Raw genomic sequence first — 19,764 nt, forward strand, 5'->3', positions numbered from 1 at the left:
TCTGGCTATTCCCAAATCATTTATTTTGTCTTCATATTTGATTCTCTGCATAGGTGTGTACAATAACATCGTCTGTACTTCATAGGTTACTAGTTACTACAGATGAGCCATTTAACAAACAAAGTGTGTAGTCGTTTGCAATAATTATAGAATCATAAACTGTTCTGTTACTTTTGTGGTCAAAGTCTAAAATGGCCACAGTTTATCATTTGCCGAAACAATAGAACAATACAGTGTAAATCTAGATAGTATTGCATTAGAAAAAAAAGGGGGAAATGAATGATTCCAACATCTACAAAGTTATTGTTTACGCTTAAACTTGATTTTAATTTTATGAGACGGCGCTGAACTTGAGCCCCCATCATTTCTGCTCACACCCGCCCCTTGTTGCTCAACATTACTCCTGTTATTTACTTCCTTTGCCCCACCAACTGTACCTTGTCTAGTTACCGGCAGCTCTTTTTTACTCCCCGACTCCACTCCGGCAGGGTGATTATCCACACCTACTCTCTTTTCTTGTATCGGAGGCATAGTTTTGGGTTTTTCAGCGAGAAGTTTCGCCATTTCCTTCTCCTTTCGCTTCTTTTCCTTTTTCTGGCGCTTCTGTTCCTTGCGCTCAGGATCGTCGTGGTGCCTATCCTTCTTTCGCTTCTTGTCCTTTTCCTTGTCTTTCTTCTTTTCCTTGTGCTTACCATGTGATTGGAGATCAGTGGGAGCTGAACTATCTCCACCATCGTACCTTCTGGAGTCTAGAGCAATTACATGGTTCTCACTTGCTTGTTGCTCTCCATCACTTTTCTTCGTGGAGGTAGGAGAGCGATGATCATCCGAAGTGAGTGGTAAAGAAACTTTACTAGAATCTGCAGTACACTGTAGTTCCTTAGAAAGTTCTTCTCCATCATCAGTCGTGGGTTTAGCATGGCCTATACTGGCTGTCACTCGTGAACCAACATCATGGCATGAATTGGCATCCTCAAAGTTGTGATTTCCAGTACTGATAGTTTCGCCAAAGTTTCTATGTGGCGCGTCAACAGAAACTGAACTGCTCGCTCCATGATCAGCATCGTTGTTTCCATCTTGAGCATTCAAGATTCTACTCCTAACAGGATCTTCAGCCCGACTAGATGCTCTATCTGGATCTTCGGCCCGACTAGATGCAGCAGACTGTCTGACCCTTATCTTTAGTTTTGGCTTCTTCACCTCACGACTGATGGAAACAGTATCAGGTCCATGAGTAGCATCTCCACTTGGCATACTATCATGACGGACAAGGCCAGCTGGTTCAGTTTCCTGATGATTGGTAAGTGACATGTCGCCTCTTCTGGAAGCCTCAGTATCAAAGAAAGTATCTGGTTTTCCCAATGCCTCGGTTTCAATCAAGGTGTTGGTGTTTTCCTCTGTGTCAATGACAATATTGCCTAAAGAGTTACTAACTTGCTCAATTGGCTGATGGCCTTCAATGGGCAAGGGCATTGTAGGCATCATTGAGAGTTCATCATCAGAAATATGCAATATTTCTGGAGCATCAGAAGGATCTGCTGTCTGTTGAACAGCCTGAACCTCAGAATTATCGAGTGCAGGATTTGGGACTTCTGTAATCGGTTCATGTTTTTCCACAAAAGTGTCTCCATCTGTATAACCTTCAGGAACCAACAGATTTAGTGTCATATCAGAGGCAGATGAAGGCTCAGGAGTCTTGGATTGCTTGATAAGGGCAGCAAAAATGCTCTTAAGTTCGCTACATGTCTTTGTATGTCCCATCTTGAGAGTCTCATCTCTTGGAACCCCGTAAAGTGTTGGAGCCCTGAATATATAAGATATCGTATTAGTAATGAGTAATCAACAACACTACTCAATCATCAAACAACTATTCATTCGTATAGAGCTTATATAAAATAGCTTAAACGCCTTCAAGGTTTGATGCTGATAGATGTTTTTTTCAGCTACCTCTTTTCTATAACTTAATTGGAGAATAGTAGTTGCTTTTGAATAACTAAAGCATTATTTCGTATTCATACAGGACTGATATTTTCAAGATAAATCCACAACTCCTCAAAGATTCTCTTATCACGCAAGTGATTTCTTGTTTCAAAAGTAGAAAATTAGCAGCGGATGATAAACATGTAATTGATGTTCTCATTTTCCTTCATGAAAATAAATCACAATATGACAGCCATGTTCAACATTTCATCTAATTGATTAACCATTGATAGAGTCCAAGCAGTTAGGCCTATTGGCCGCTGTCTTTAGTGATGATGAGTTGCAGTGAAAAGGGTCATCTCGACCAGTGTTCCACTAAACAAGAAATAAAGGCAATGAATGCCCTTAACCAATTGATTCTTTGCTGATACTGCAGTCTCTTATATGCCACAAATAGCAGGTTTAATTATATCAACTAACCAGCGAGATCATATGGCTGTTACCTCATTTTTAGGCATTTTCAGAGATAACCCGTGTTTTTCCTATTCGTTATGTTCCGTTGCTGAGTTATTTTAAAGTACTTAAAATAAGCAATCAGCATGTGTTAGCTATAAAGAGCTTTAAATTAGCAAACCAGACTTAATTCACTATTATAAATAGAATGCAAGTTTGACCACCTTTTGGCAAGAACGTGCAGAATGCAGAAGACGTAGTGACGAAGCATAGTATTGTTAAAGGCCAGAGGACTTTCAAGTAAGCGCAAGAGTGCAACAAGTGTGTCGCTCTTTACACCTTTGTCACCATTGGATTGACTAATCATCTGCGATATGCGCAAAGCACAGATACCTAATTTGGTTTGTCCTGTAAAAAATAATATGAGCAGATTCAGAATGCTTACCATGCACACCTGACGAACATATACAAAAAACAGCCAACATTAATGCATGTGATTATGACAACACAAGGACAAAACTCTAATGTCAAATAAGGAATAGAACAGATGATGCAAACAACAAGAGAATCACAGGATAAAGAACCAAAAAAAACATGAACCTCGTAGAGATGTCTCGTCGTTAAGGTATTCGATGAACAGTTTCAGTGCTGCATCTATTCCTTTACACTGAAACTCAAGTTCAACTAGGCCTCTGCTTGCAGCAATTCGAATTTCCCACATCTTTGATATTCGATATGGTTTAATTAGTTCCACGACATTTTCCTGCATAAGTCAGTGACGTCATGTTCGCAATGAATCAATCAAGCACACATCAAATAGCAGGTTAAGTTTTCAAATAGCAGGGAAAAACTTACAAGAGGAACAAATTCTGATAGTTTGAGTGCCATTTGAGTAAGTGATTGGATACAACAGATTGTCAAAATCCCATTGTGACTTGGCATCAACCTGTTCATTGAAATCTCCGAAAATTAATATAACATGCACTATTCAAATTAAAAACAAAGGGGTTTAGGCTTCTAGCACAATCCTTAAATAAATAAATAGAGACTGGTATCATGCAACCAACAAACTATAATTAGTACCTGTCGAATTGCAAGAGACGATCAAGACGCTTCAGCAAAGAGGGTAAATAGATGACACTCTGTACAAGATCAAGCAGATAAGTCAAAGTATTGCTCATCCCTCTTAAATTACTTATTAACAGCATTACAAAGATACAGATGAAAGACTGTTGAGTACAACAGAACAAATTAACATAGATGATGGAAAAATTAAACCAAATTTCCAATAAGAGAAGGCAACATTACTGATGTGAATCAGATCATATACCTGTTGTCCAAATTCAAGTTCTCCAACAGACTGGACTAATGCAGCTACCAAGAAAACATCCGAGTATGTGTTCCCACTGTTATCATTGTACTACAACCGGAACAAAAATCAGGAAAAAGCAATCTAATCGGAACAATCAGCATAAACTCAAGGCAGCCGCCATTGATTTCATCATCAAAATCACAAAAATCCAAAACTATCTTACAGTTCTCCCAGTTTAAACCATATACTAACTTATAAGTACGTTTATTCACACATCCAGTCCACATAGGCATCTCAAATGTTCAGATTTTCTAGTAAAGTAGTCTTGTGCATATTGTTGGCAGTGTTACCTTCAGAAGTTGCAAAATAAACTCAACAGCTTCTCTGGGGCTCTTCTTGTCTGAAGATCTGACCATAGCTATTGCATGTGGTATTGCCTGAAAAATAAGTAGGGAGTCTTATTGGATAGTGAAATGTAGTCAGCATTATTTGTATTGAAATATAAGGCGATATTGGTTTTTTTCATTTATTGATTAGTTGGAGATTTTCTTCAATTCAATAGAAATATGAGTTCAATAGTTCTTCAGCAAGATAAAATCAGACTCGGATATATAACCCTGAGAAGAAACAATATGGCTCCACAGAGGAGTCAGCATCAAGTTAATATGCAACCAGGAAACACATGAAAGATCTACAGAAATGAGAAAAAAAAAGGAAGGGCTTAAATATATTTTTCAAAAAGAAGAGGTGGATAGATTGGCCTCAACAGGCACCCTAGGTATTATAGATAATTCTTCATCTGATAGAGACACATTTACAGAACCATATTGAAATATAGACATAATTAAGGGGCAACTACAAAACCCACAATTACTGAAACTTATAAATTGCCCCAAACAATGGAACCATATAAGTAACAGAGGGTGGGTAAATAGGCAAGCCCTAAATTTATTTTTGTAACCATGCCTAATGTACTTGAAACCTGATCAGGATGCAAAAAAATATACGAAGATCAAGTGATCAACAATGATATGGAAGACTGGAATAGACCGATCATGAAGGTCTAACATAAGCAGGCCAGATGTTAGATTGTGAGAGTATTTGGTGCAAGTAAACTTGCATGAATCATATAGAGAAGCAAAGAACATGGATATAAAGGTAGTCTAAAATGGACTATAAGAGTTCATCATAGAGGCAAAATATATCTTTAAAATGGAGACTTAAATAAATTCTTACTTTAGTTTCACAAAAGACTAATCTACTAGTATAAAATTCAGTGCTACAGTCTTCATCTGAATAACATCACAGCCTACCTCAGTGCATTACCTCAAGTACAAAGTACTCCTGAAAATCATGAAAGTCGTTTGGCCTATTAAAAAAGAAGAGCATGCAATTAACAATTTGACCAGGTAACTGAATAATTTACTTGAATTCCTGATATAACTTAAAGAATATACCTGGGAAGATTGATCTTTGGATCAAATCTACGACTTTTATAGAAGTTTATCAGATGAAGCAAGCCAGTCCAGTCAGTGTCCTGATTAGACAGTAAAGCAAAAATTAATAAAAGAAAACCAATTATCAGAATGACAATGTGACAAGTTACGTTCCTCGACAGAGAATAACAGTGACAAGAATGATCAATGTTATTTTAATTCAATGTCACAAAATAATTACTTAGAGCAAGACCACCGCATTTATGATGTTCTCCATTACAAAATGGAACAATAGAAGTTGACACAGAGCACATGAGAAAATAGCTTATTCCCTACAAGAACAGATTGAAAATAAGGACACTGGAAAAAAATTTGATAGGAGTCCACTAACATTATATGCACAACCATAAGACATGCAAAAGCAAATTGACAGTCATTGATCTCAAAAGTTTCTACATATACATGTTCAATATATAGAAATGGCCCATAAACTCAATGTTTTCACAAAGTAGAAATGGCATTAAAAATACCTCACTTGTAGTAGCAGCCAACGCAAATGCAGCCTGTATGCGAACTCTCCAGAAAGCCTAAATGAGAAATAAAACGACAGTTGAGCAGACATAGATAAGGATAGACTAAAAGAGAGATGGAAGTGGGGTACAAGGATAAAGACCTTGGAGTCACAGAGAAAATTATATAGAGCATTAACAACAGAAAAGGAAAGTTGTGGTAGTGCTTCTAATACTTCTATAGCTTGGGCCTGAGCGACAACATCCTTATCCCTCTCCAATTGATTTATCTGCAGAAAATAAAACAGCATTTAGGTCCTGCAACAGAGAAATATCACAGAATGATTACAGGCTTATTCCAATTTTCTTGCAACTGATTTACATTTCTTATGATTGATACCTTGTCATTTCTCAATATTAAATTATGATCTAGTCTCTATCGTGTTCATACATAGTGACACAAGTACTAATTATGGCAAGGGATGTCAACAGAACCGACCCACTAGAGTTTAGGTCAACCCTACTCGGACTGCGGGCTATTCAGGTTGAAATTTTATCAGGTTACAACTTACAATTTTCCAACCCTGGCCCTGAACGTTCCGGTTTCAGGTTAACTCACCAACTATAGGGCAAAAAGTTATAAATGAAAATTATCATCATAAGTTGTATTTTTAAGGATCATATCTTTATAATGTATATACATGCACAATAATTAAATATATACTAAATCATATGACATCATAAAATTCAATGTCTATACATTTCAAAAAGAAGTTCAAATGGGATGCATGAAGAGAAAAATCACCCATAATTATAAAAATTTTAATTGGGAGAATTTTGGAATATACAAGCTCAACACGATTAAATACTACTAGTAGTATAAAACTTACTAAAAATAACTATGACCCTGGATAAGAATGACATTTGACAAACTTGTAAAATTTAAACATAAACACATTTTTATTTATGTTTTAGAATTCATAATATTTCTTATAGTAAACTTGAATTTTCAATTCGTTTATCTAATACTCTCTCCGTCCCAACTAAGTTGAGTCGTATTCCTTCCCGCGACGTCCCAACTAAGTTAAGTCGCATTCCTTTCCGCGATGCCCCAACTAAGTCAAGTCGCATTCCTTTCCGCGATGCCCCAACTAAGTCAAGTCGTATTCCTTTCCGCGATGCCCCAACTAAGTTGAGTCATTTCCTTTTTTTGCAAAAAAACAAAACATATAATCACTCTTGCTTTATTCATTCTCCTACTTCACTCTCTCTTCTCTCCTACTTTATTCCCTCTCCTATTTTATTTTATCTTCATTTAACCTTAACACAATTTCTTAATCTCCGTACCCGAAAGAAATGTATCAACTTAGTTGGGCCAGAAGGAGTACCATACTCCTTCTGTCTCATGCAAAGCGAAGCATTTCCTTTTCGGTATGTGCTCCGGTTATTTGGGTGATTCTATTCGAGCCACGTGCGCCGCGCGCCCGGGCATGCTTTTGACGACATTGCGAACAAGTCATAAGAGTAAGCAATAGTTGCTCTTGCTCGTAGGCCAACCCATTGGGTTTCGGGTCGGCCCTACTCGGGTTGCAGGCTAATCAGGTTGGAATTTCATATGGTTAAAAATTTACAGCACTAGAAATTTAGCGGGATATTTGGGTTAGCCCACGGGTTCGGGTTGCATTAACATCCCTAATTATGGCAAAAATAGAGAAATAACACTTAACAAAATACTGTGATTAGATACCATCATACCAGGAAGGAGGCATCTCACATATAATCATTATGACATCATAGTGGAAACAATATATATGTATATATGCATATATACGAATGGAATGTATATTGATTTTATCATACATTGATCCAGGTCTGCTTTTAGTATTTAATCTCCATTTACACTCTTATGTATATAGCATATGAATATAGCAGCAAACCATTTCATTGAAAGACCTTTAAAGTTATCAATGTTTTTCCATTAATAAAAACTCTATTAATATTGATTTCCATAAAAGAAGAATGCCTTTAGAAGTATTAGACTTGAAATCAATTGCTTTACAAAGAACTTTTGTATAAATTTATTGACTTTTCTTTGTTTTACTACGAAGTAAGAGTTTTGATCTGAGTTTTACACTCACCCACATTTGCACAGGTTGATTGAAATGTACTTCAGCAAGATATTCCATTTCTGGATCAGCGCGTAGCCATAATAGGGGAGACTCAGAACTGTTGAATCCATAAAAAGACAATCTTAGCAATAGGCTATATCACAGTAGGATTAGGTTAAAAAAGGATTGCACAAAGGCATAAGATACCAATACACGTACTTTGGTCGCACGTCAGTTATGGGCATAGCATCACCATTGTCATCAGAACCATCAGCCTTAGTGCCCTTCTTGGTTTTTTGAAAGCGCTTTGAAGCAAGTTTTGAGTGACACTGAATCTCCAGCAACTGCCACGGCTCACCAGCCATGGGCAGGAAAGGATGGTCATACATGCCATCCAGCTCATGCACCCGTATACTCATCATCCCTGGCCACCCAACTATGCCATCTCGATTTTCGGAATCATGATTGATATTATCAACGCCTACCCAAGAATCAGGTCTAGAAGTACATCCCCGCAGAACAGCTAATTCAATCATATTCTTTCTTTTGTTATAGGAAAATCCCATCCTAAGTGGAATGAAGGGTAGTTAAGAGAAAAGCTATTAGTAACACACAAAATACAATCAAAACAGAATATATACAGCAAGAATCATACTTCAGCACTGGACAACCACAAGATCCAACCCAGCGAGGAAAGAACTCTTTAAGAAATGGCCGCTCAAGATTTCCAATTTTATTAGCAAAGTGACGGAACTGCCATCAAACAATGTCAAAATAAAACGATATCAACAATAGCATAATAACATCCCAAGAAGTTAATCATATATACATGTGAAGTTAAGAAACATGAAAGAGAGATGTGTGACATTGATGAAAGCTGACCACAGACTTCCACCATAATATAGCAAGATGAAGCAGTGAAAGCAATATTATAGTATTTTCAAAAAAACAAATCCAAAGTCTTTAGAGTAACATATTAATCACTTTTACCATATAAGATATATGCGTTGCAATAATAAGCATTAGTAACAATGAGTTGTAGCCGGAAAATCACAAGTATTCTGCTGCAAGTGCTAATATGCAGTACAAACAGTAACAAAAAACATACTCCCTCTGTTTAGCAATAAAAGTCCCATTTTTACCATAAGAAATTATGGTAAAGAAAGTGGGCAAAAAAAGTTAGTCGATGGTTGATCCTACTTCACATATTGGTTTTATAATAAAATGTGAGTGGAATGTGGGATCCACTTGCCAAAAATAGTAAAAGTGAAATGGAATATTTATTGGCGGGGGGATGAAAAAGGAAAACTGAGACATTTGATTGCAGACGGAGGGAGTATATGCAAAGAAAAAGACAGAAGTTCAAGATGTGAAAGGAGAGGAAATAAGTCTTGCAAAAGCAATATTGTTTTGCCTCCATTCTTAAATCAAAAGAATAAATATTTGGTTCTAAATTTTTTACTGCAGATAAATGCCATGAAAGGATATCTGGAGCTTTCATATACTAATATGATAGATGTTTGCTTGGAAAGAAAAACAGAAATTGAGTATTCAAATAAGAGTAAACATCCTCAATAGTACACTGGATGGGAAACATTTTAAGCTAGAGAACAAACAGCTTGCTAGAAATTCTAATCCAGCGTCATAACATCTATCCACTAGAAGATGCACTAACATTTTGTTACTCTAAGACTGGGTATTTAGGTCAGCTTTGAGGATAGGAGGAAAACTTAACCTTGAAGTCATCTGCTCCAGGGTAAGAATTATATTACGCTAGATAAATTACTTACACCATCCGATGACTGAATGCAATGAGCATGAAAGCGATAACATAAGAATAAAAAACCTACAAAGTTACCTCTTTGGTGCTCAGTGTTCTCAAAGAACGGTTACCATCTCGAGCCCTCAAAACAATATTCTGCAGAATCTGTGGATGGAGAAGACTATCAAAAACTCACGAACATAAAGAAAGGCTATATACTCAAGAAGAAGACCAAATCTTGGGGTTTATAGAACTGGTTAAGATATAGTTTTCGGAGAGTAACCAATTACCCTAGCATCTAAATCCACAAGCAAAACTTGTAGCTTTGAGAAGATAGATAGTATCAATCCCCTATCATAAGAGATGGTACTATGCTACAATGAAGGAATGTTTGTCTCTGTAAGTGTGTCAGTGTGCATATTGAAAGCATTGCTGAACAGAAGTTACAGAACTAAATCTAAAGAGCACAAACATGCAATACTGGGACAGAGCTTCATATATCTAATTTCAAGATTCCAGGTTCTTACTTTACGGAATGACTCCGGACCCATCTGTTTCTCCAACATTTGAAGGATAGCTATCTACAATAAAGAAAGAGAGTTAAGCCAAAAGCATGACAGGTTAAATGGAAAATCTCTCTTAACCGATCAAATAGGACTTACAGATTTCCATGATCTTATTTTTCCATAAAAACCAATGCACTGGGTGCCATACAAATCCTTAGAAGCAGCACTGGAACTTAAGGTAGTAGCACCACTATCATCTGCTTGGCAAACAGCACAATTGGCCTGCAATATTTTATTGTAAATTGGCCAATTTAATACACAGTGTATACATTCTGTGGTAGTTTGAGAGTGGAATTTATATTTATATAAAGATAAATATATATTATCTCCAAAGCTAATGAGCCTGTCAATCACTCCCTTCATCATATAAATTGTTGGGTAATGATTGGATAATGAATAAATGATTGGATAATGAATAATGATTAACACAAGACAGAGCAAACCTAGTCTTTACTTTTTTTGGCAAGCAATATGCTGAAAGAACAATCACCGGCCTTGTCTTACGCATGCATCACTATATCTTAGAAGTATGACCACAGCCAGGAGCAAAGAAAGATTTGGTAAAAGTTATTTGTGAAATGAGTCATTTGGGTTCAAGAAAGTAATTTTCAGGAATCAAATATTTTGATCTCGTGAGAGAGAAATGAAAAGAAATCCACAAAAATATCTTTGAAATAAATTAATCTCAGAATGATGCTAATTTCAAGTCCAAATAAATTACCAGCATGCATAACATATGGCTCAAATATTCAAAATCACCAACAGATATTTGAAGATCTTAAGAAAAGGAATATAAAACATAGTGGAAATTGTGTGTTCATTAGACAGTTACCATGCAATCACTTGTATTCAACAATTAGTTATGGGTACAGATACCCTGTTATGTAAACGTCATTAGCCTTTCGGGGGAGTTCAGGTGTCAGTAGGCTTTTCTCTTGGTCAATTTATAAAATCAGCACTTTTAAAACAAAAGAAGCATTGCGAGTTCCAGTGCTTCATTACTTCTAAAGTAAGTGGTTCCCCATCATAGCAACACATTATCATTCATTTTGATATCATATTACGCATAAGTTATATATGTAACGAAGCATATAATCTCAATTTAAAGGGTATTGAAGAATCATTGAACCTTATATCTTCTAAAGCGCGCTTCATTGTTTCCCAAAAACCTCTTAATAAAAGAATCGGTGAGAAACCCAGCAAGACCATCCACCAACCACTCTGACAGAAATATTACAGCAACCATATCAGATTGAGAATTTTCCATAGTTGTTGGTACAAATATCTGAATTAGTATATCACCGTCATTTGGAGCTTCAGGGGTGATATATACTCCAAACCACTGTCTGGCAAGAGCATAAGAAAGTTTAATCCTTGTCTCTATAGTCTGTGGAGAAGACCCATCACCGGAAACAGAAATAATAAGGGAAAACTTGATCAGAGTGGCTTTCCATTGATTTTCATTAGATAGAAAAGGTCTAATAACAAAATAAAAGCGGGATGGTCAAAATTATATAAATTACTTGCAGCTTACAAGGAAACTATATCATAAGCATACCTGATCAATGAGTTTCTCATCAAACAGAAGATGAGAACTGAAGATGCTCGTGGAAGCTCCTGAACTCCATAAGGATACTGTCATCTCAGGAGCAATGAAAACTTGTGTGTATGATCCAAATGGAAATGATGCAGATAGGTAATCCTCATAGTGGCTGGTGAAAAGTACCAAGAAAATTAATATTGGATCAGATAACATTGACTGAAAATACAAGTGCCTAATAAACTAACATTATTTTATATTGGCCAATCAAACTTCGACGAGATAAATGAATTTTAAATACTGGTTATATGATCGAGGGGCCGCAATCAATACAATGAAGACCAGTATGAGGCAATACCTGAAAGCATTGTGGAAAAACACCATTGTATTCCGCAGCTTTGACAAGTTAGAAGGTAAACAAAAGTATGAGAGCAACCCACGATGTCGGTCAGGAAGAACCTCAAATGGTGCAACTGTCAGAGAAATCCACTGAGCAGCTACAGGAACATCTAGTTTATAAATATATGTCTTCTGTGGTGGATCATCCTTGGTCAACACCTACAAGAGAAGATTCATCAGTGACATTTCAAACAAAAGCAAATATTGTGGCACTGTAAAAGCATAAAGCATTCAAGGATTATAAGCGAGTCACCAAAGAAGTTTTTTCACTCAAACAAGGAGGAAGAACCACTAGATCATCGAGATTATATCTCTATTCTCTATAATCTATATCTCAATATGAAATGCACTTTCATATACTAAGGAATGCCATATAAATAAAAACAGAGTTCAAACACAATCTCAAGAGTTTACAAGTTAAATGTAGGGTCAAATGCTAAAGGCAAACACTTTTTCTATGTCATAATTCCCAAAGATCCCAAGACAACCATTCCTGTTCTGGCAGTCTTCACCAAGCAAGCTCTTAAAATTTTCATGTTGAACAACCAAATTAAACATCTAATATGTCAGTCCATATAGCAGAACAGCTATGATAACCAGTAATAAGAAGCTCAATGGTAGGATAGTCACATCTCACGTATAAAGAGATTGACAGAAATCTTAGCAAGTACGTATAAAGATCCTTCATTGGGGACGTAGAGATGTCTCCGGCTTACCCATTTTGCCATATGTTAACACTCGTCAGCCGACGCTCAACAGCAAGATAAATGAAAAGAACGATTCAATTTAAAATATTCCAGCAATCCAAATCAGTAGTAGTAATTAACATCCTTTTATCTATCTAGCTTCAAATGGAAATAGGAAATATGTGTAGTTCTTTGAATATTTTGCCTCAATATTTATAGTTTTATCCTTTACCTGATGAAGTAACGTTCCGGAGCTAACTGCAACAAGATCACTGGCCACCGTAAATTCAAGGTCATAACTGAACAAAATACAGAATAATTTATTGTTAGTATTAGAATGCATTTTATTGAAACTATTTAAGCTGGCAAGTACTTCTAGCCTTGGCTGCCTTGCACATACCAGCAACACTGCAAACTCTCATCCAAACAAGGAAACCAGCACCGTGCACGTCTCAACTGGTTATTTGTATGCAAAACATTGCCATTAAAATGTACTCCTGTCTCCGCTTTTTCAACCCAATATTCTATGCGCACAAGTTTCACATTCTGATCCGGCCTAGGTGATAAGTAAGAAGCAGCAAAATCACATAAGATTATCAGAACAAGAACATAACAATGTACTTGAACACAAAAACTAGAACTATTTACATGAAGTGGAGACATGGAGATATAGTTATAAGAAACCGGCTCATTCACACATGAAAATTGTTAACCTAAAAACAGATTGCATGTCTTATAAAGCCAGTGCCCAAATCAGACTCTGGACAGCACAAGTTGAATTTAGGTGCACCAATTTCCCACATAAGTTGATATTTCTATCTACCTGATGCAATATGGTGATACTATTAAGCATCTATATGAAACCAAGTATCTAGAACGTATAATGTAAAGAGTAATACATGTGCCTTTTAGAACTTTATGAGTAAACATCTATCATGAATCTCATCTATTATTTTGCCTCGTTACAAGTATCTATCAGAAAGCACTAGGGATGGGACTTTGATCACACTAGGATCACATCACATGGCATGCATAGAACTTCGATCATATCCACACATCAAAGAGTTAGAAGCTACGGAACAGATCATCTATATAAAAAGAAAGAGCAGCAGATGAATTATAATTTTGAAACCTGTTAGCATCAGCCAAAGTTGGTTCACCATTGTCCACCTGGATATATTCTTCTTGATTGTTCTCTGTTTTAGTGGTCTTGCTACACATTATCAGTAAATTTGGAAGTAATTCGATCTCAAGGGATGACAAGTAAACAGAACCGGAGGCATCAGCAGCTGAAGTGGCTGAAGAAACCACAGACCATCTATCCTTTGGGTCCAGATGCTGATAGTGAGGGAAGACTTCAAACATCGCTGGCTCTCCATCAACTGTAACCTTTTCAATTGCCAAATTATCAGCATGCAAACCCACTATTCCATTGTCCGGTATGGCTATTTGAAGTTCTGTGTACCTGAATTTGCAGATTTCATAACACAGAGAAAAAGGTTACAATCTTTTTCGTTTTAAAATTTTGACTCAGTTCGCATTCAGTTCTTTTTTCTCTCTTTCATAAGAAAAAAAGTAACTTCAAGGAGAAAGTACAGTTCGACTTCCCGACTAAATCTGAATCAGATGCCAATCAAGCTACCTAAGGACCCAACGAAATTCAACAACAAAAGAGTTCAGAATCAAGAAAAAGACCCATAGATTCGGCGGCGGTCCATGTCAATGGACAGACAGAGCTTCTGATGCTTGACAACTGCCTCCGAATTACTATTATCTCCATCTCTCTGCTCTTCGTTCTTTGCCTTTTTAGCCTTCGCCATTTTAACAACTGCAGGTAGAGCATATGCATGCATTGTCAAACACTGAAACAAATTGCGGAAGAAGGAAAGGAATAAATTCGAAATTAGATTGATACGTACTCCCTCTATCCCAGCCTAAGCCCTAAGTGAGACTTTCTATTTTGGCATAGGAATTTTGATAGTAATGTTTAGTGAATTAGATTATGGAGAAGTAAATAATAAAGTAGGAAAAGAATAAAGTACAAAGAGAATGAGAAAACAAAGTACTAGCTGAGATAAGAGTATAAACCCAACAACAGAGGGAAACCAAATCCAAACACTTAAAATCCTAGTTGAAAAAATTTGAAACGTAATCTCCAAATACAAGGCAAATAAATACACCAAACCAGAAAATTCTCACCGGTTGAAGATGGCATAGAGAATGTTGCCGGAATCCATGGAGGGAACCAATTTTGGAGAAGAGAAGGCTGCTAAGATTGTCGATTTCCGAGAAGAGAATGTCTCTGGCGACTTCACAGAAGAAAATATTGTCGAGTTTGGAGGAAATTCCACCGGTGACGGAGAGGGAGAGACCGCTGGAAAGGCGTCGGCCAGTCCGTCAGGCGGCGACGGTGTCTTGTCCCCAGCAGGCGGCGACTGTGGCTAGTTCCCGTCACACGACGAAGGTGGCTGGTCCACGGCAGGCGGCGACGGTGGCTGGTCCACGGCAGGCGGCGACGGTGGCTGGTTCCCGGAAGGCGACGACGGCGGCTGGTTTCCGAGGGAGGGAGAGAAGAGGAGAGGGGCTGTGGAGAATTCTGAATCAGAATCGCGAGAGGAAAGAATATAGAAAAGGGGTTTTCCAGAATTGCATACCAACCCCTCAATATTTAGAAAATTACAGTTTAGTCCATATTTCTGGAAAATGCAGAATGGTCCATCATCTGTACAGAAACTGCATTCAGGCCCCCCAGGTTCTGTAAAACTTCAGTGCAGTCCCTCAATTCCCATGGATTTTATGTGACACGACTATCTTATCTTGTCTTCTTGAACCCAATATTCATCATATGTTAGTCAAATTTAGGGTACCATAAGCCATATAGACTCATTTTTGGGAGAGTTTTCCATTAAAGACTTTATTTTATCCTCAAGTTTCGAATTGAACTGGAGTATATTTTACTACTAAGAAGAAGACTTCATTGAAATCTAATCCATTTTTATGTGTTGAAAAAGGAGGAACTGGAAGAGACATGAAAGTTGGAGGGAAGGACAATAAAATCTAACTAAGTGAAATCATGAAAATATTTAAAAAATAGTTTGAACTGGTCAGACTAGTCCGTAGTTTCTGGTCGATCCCTATGGTTTTGCCGGTTCAAAATGATTCAACAATCAAACGATTTTATATGTTAAATTGGACCAAACATGTACCAATCCAATTTCAAAACACTAGTAATTGTTGATTTGTTGAATCATGCATGGAAACCTGTTAAATTAGGACTAGTGCCCCTCATAATATAGAAATTGTTGCGAATGATTTGGTGAATTCTGTGAAAGCAAAAGGCTAAGATTGATCATGTGTTATTGCGTTGTAATGGGCCACTCCGTAGGAGAAAATATTGTTTTCTCTAAGTTCTGATAATGAGGATTACTAGTACAATGTTACTTGTCAAAGCATGTATTTACTTCTGATAATGAGGATAATGTAATATCATTGTTTTTCAAATAATGCTTGTTTGATTGGTCAAACATAATAGGAAATAGATGGACACTCTCTATTTTATTTTTAGTTGATTATACTTTCCAGAAGCCTAAGAAAACTTATAATGCAACCACGATGATTTTTTATGCAAACCAACGTCACATCGCTCTGACTTTCATTTTTGCGCAATACAGTGGGTGCGTGACTCTTAGTCAACCGTCAGCAGTACTTTGCCTTGTGGTTATCGATATGCTGTAGAACGTTACAGTAGCCAAACTGGCCACTCCACAATCGTCGTCGCACCATGGGTGTCGCCACCTAAGGGCAGAGCTAGGAGTACTAAGATGGGGCAAAGTTTTGCAAATTTGGTGCCTTAAATCCATAATGTTTCCACCATTCAGCTGAAGAAAACAAGATATATAAATATTTAACATATCATTTGCCAATCAAATAAATAGTTTAATGAAAAATATGATAATATTTACCGGGTGCCATTTGATTTCTATGTCGAATAGCTAAAGGAGTTCCGAAACAGGAGACAAGTCCCGATACAAAGTTGTTTCCTTTTTCATGATCTGAGCTTGCATACTTATGTCGGGAACCAATTTTAGAAAACACTCATGCAAGCCTTCGACAACCTCTGAACAAGCCAAAATACCTTTCACATCTTTATAAAAGACTGTCGGATTCAAGTAATGACCTGCAACATGCAATGGTTTGTGCAATTGATCATTCCATCTAGAGTCAATTATATCAAATGCTCTCTTAAATTTGTCTTCCTTTCCATTGAATGACTTGGAAATGGTCTTTTTACAACGATCTATAGCCTCATAAATATACCCCATCGCGGGCTTGCGCTCAACATCAACTATACTTAACACCTCAATAAGAGGATAACCCAATTTGAGTGCATGGACAATATGTCTCCAATAAGCATATCATTCAACACAGTAGTAGTTGTCTGTTTCTCGGATGCCTCTTTGTACCACTGACTAGTAGTCCATTCATCACTAGTGAACATTTTTATGAGATTTGGCCGCTGGCTATGGATGGACCTCAAAGTGATGAAGGAAGTAGCAAATCTAGTAATTGTCGGCCTAAGTAACTCTCTCTTGTTCATATATCTTCTCATCAATTTGGATCTCATTCTTTTCTCCAACATAATCAACCATCACTTCGAGCATTGTCAATAGAGCGTTTGCATCTTTTACAATGTCAGACACATCGACAGACTTGAGGAAAATTGAACCTTTTGGAGAATTCACTAAGAAGTTGATAATTTCTTTATGAGAAACATAATCACGCTGCCCATCAGATATAATTGAACGTCCATAAGTTGTCCAATCATCTCTATGAGCATTTACGAGAGCATTCACACTATCAACTTCTTTCTTCAGCAAAAACACTCTCAGTTCATGATAACTTGGTGGCTTCATACCAGGACCATACTGTCCAATAGATTTAATGGAAATCTTAAAGCTTTCGTGCTTAGCAGCATTAAATGGTATTCCGGTGTCATAAAACCATTTATCCTATTTACTGCAAGCCCTGTCACGTAAATCTTTTCCGTGAACTTCATTTATCATCTGTTGTTTTCCCTTGCTCAATTTTTGTACTTGGACTCCTTTTGCTGGAACGCGGTTGTAATATACATCCAAAGCACCTTTCGTCCTCGGCTTCTTCGATTTATTTGTTGTATTACCAACATCATCCTCTTCGTCATCTCCAAAGGTTAAATCTTTGAATCATGCCTACCTTGTGATGCTGACGGAAGATCTTGATCCATTTTAGCATCTTCTTTTTTCTTCATGAACTCTATAATCTCATCTCTCATAGGTGATGGACATTTAGTGCATGCCGTGACATTTTTAAAACCACCGACCAAGTGTTCCTTGACCCTTGGAACCCCTGATGTTATATCCATTTAGTAGAAATTACACGTAAATAAATATATATTCTGTGGATTTGGAGTTGCTTATAGGATCTTGAACCATCTTATATTAACTGTGATAAAAAAAATACAATATACATGTTATGATGTTATCAATGAGAGAGCATGGATTCATACAATATATACATGAATCTATAATTCAATAAAATATTACATGATTTATACAAAAAGTAGAAAAAATAAAGTTACATAAAAAATTAACATTAACTCCTTATCTAGATAGAGTGGCCGAATACATAAAGTTTCAATACATATAGCCTATAGGTAGATAAAGTGGTACAAGCTGCAATCATTTGTAGAGACCGAATTAAAATTAAAATTAACTATGTAGTCTGCACACAAAATTCAAAAAGAAGATGAAAGTTAGAACAATACCTTGATTAAACAAATGAATATATGAAGAGTGGCAGCAAAAGATCTTTGAATTGTTTATTTGTTTAGGAATGAAGAGGCTGAATTCTAAAGTGTAGAAAGTAAGGTTTGAAAAGTTTGATGTGGTGCATGCATATATATGGAGAATTGAGATTGAGAAACAAAGGAGAAAGTCAGAAAACGTGTGAGTGATTTGAGAAATTGAAGATAGCAGATTTTTAGGTAAGTTTTACTTTTATATTTTTTTTTAGTAAAAACAAATCACCATCAAAAGGAAAAGATTCACAGATAAAAGATTTAGGGATTACCTTAAAAACTTCACTGCGCAACATGTGTTAGGGCGATCCAGTCGATCCAGCCGAACCGGCGGCGACCATGTATCTCGATCAACTCACCCATGTTGGGGCGATGATGGTCTCGACCCAGGCGACCGAGCGACCTGAACGACATTTTGACAACACTGAGAAAGAGAAGAGAGGGAGTTGAGCTTCATTTGTTAGTGGGCATATTTTAACTAATGGATGGATCAAAATATTTAAATCAAGATTAGGCTAGTTTTAGTATGGGCCTGTAGTTAGAGTATTAAAATAAGTTGGCCTGATATGAAAATAAAATGGAGGAGATAGCTGGTTTGTCTTGGGCAGAAGAATATACGAAGCTCGGGCGGCGGCCTCGAAAATATATGAAAGAGAAGAGAAGTATGGACTCAAGGAAAGGATTTCTCAATGAACAAAATTGAAGTCGAAATAAGGAATTCAAACTCAAAAAATTAAACGAAAGAGGTGGGCTTTTCGAACTAAAGTTTTCAAGAGCTTTTGATTTAATATATCGGTTTGAGCATCATTTTATGTGATGAAATTCCTTCTAAGTGTGATTGAAATTATTATTTTATTCCATGATGATGTGATATGTGATTAAAGTGAAATTGATTGTCATGGGTTGTGATGTATAGCTTTTTGATTGGTTGTGAATTACTCGACTTTGTTGATATGATATGAATTGATGCTCGACCTTGACAAAGTATGATTTATGTTTCAAAATACGTTTTATGAGGAAAAGAAAGTTGAGAAGGGTATGTCATGCCATATTTTTGTTTTGAGAAATGTCTATCTGTTTGTTTAGCAAAGGAAGTGTCCTACTAGACCTATTACAATCGAATTCGGGTCTGATTGGGGAGTGAGTCCCTACTCAGGCTAGTGTACACCAATGGGGATCGTGAATCGTCTTTTGGGTCGGCCGGTCCAGTGATCGAGTTTGTGGCCACATTCTCGTT

General features: G+C 36.8%; 1 protein-coding gene across 1 annotated transcript; it reads right to left on the reverse strand.

Moving 5' to 3' along the window:
- Positions 1 to 110: 110 nt before the first annotated feature.
- Positions 111 to 15,274, reverse strand: LOC121747677 (transcription initiation factor TFIID subunit 2-like). The gene is made up of 26 exons (XM_042141780.1): positions 14,891 to 15,274; positions 14,387 to 14,519; positions 13,824 to 14,156; positions 13,092 to 13,247; positions 12,924 to 12,990; positions 11,965 to 12,164; positions 11,625 to 11,778; positions 11,369 to 11,453; positions 11,196 to 11,287; positions 10,163 to 10,288; positions 10,028 to 10,081; positions 9,597 to 9,665; positions 8,394 to 8,491; positions 7,958 to 8,305; positions 7,769 to 7,856; positions 5,795 to 5,920; positions 5,652 to 5,708; positions 5,143 to 5,222; positions 5,012 to 5,054; positions 4,036 to 4,122; positions 3,704 to 3,793; positions 3,457 to 3,515; positions 3,229 to 3,319; positions 2,974 to 3,136; positions 2,598 to 2,781; positions 111 to 1,804 (listed from the first exon to the last, which is right to left on the reverse strand). Exons 1-26 carry the CDS (start codon positions 14,904 to 14,906, stop codon positions 301 to 303), a joined length of 4,503 nt encoding a protein of 1,500 aa, XP_041997714.1. The 5' UTR covers positions 14,907 to 15,274; the 3' UTR covers positions 111 to 300.
- Between the last annotated feature and the right edge of the window lie 4,490 nt (positions 15,275 to 19,764).

Source organism: Salvia splendens, chromosome 1, assembly GCF_004379255.2.
Source record: "Salvia splendens isolate huo1 chromosome 1, SspV2, whole genome shotgun sequence".
NCBI lineage: Eukaryota > Viridiplantae > Streptophyta > Magnoliopsida > Lamiales > Lamiaceae > Salvia > Salvia splendens.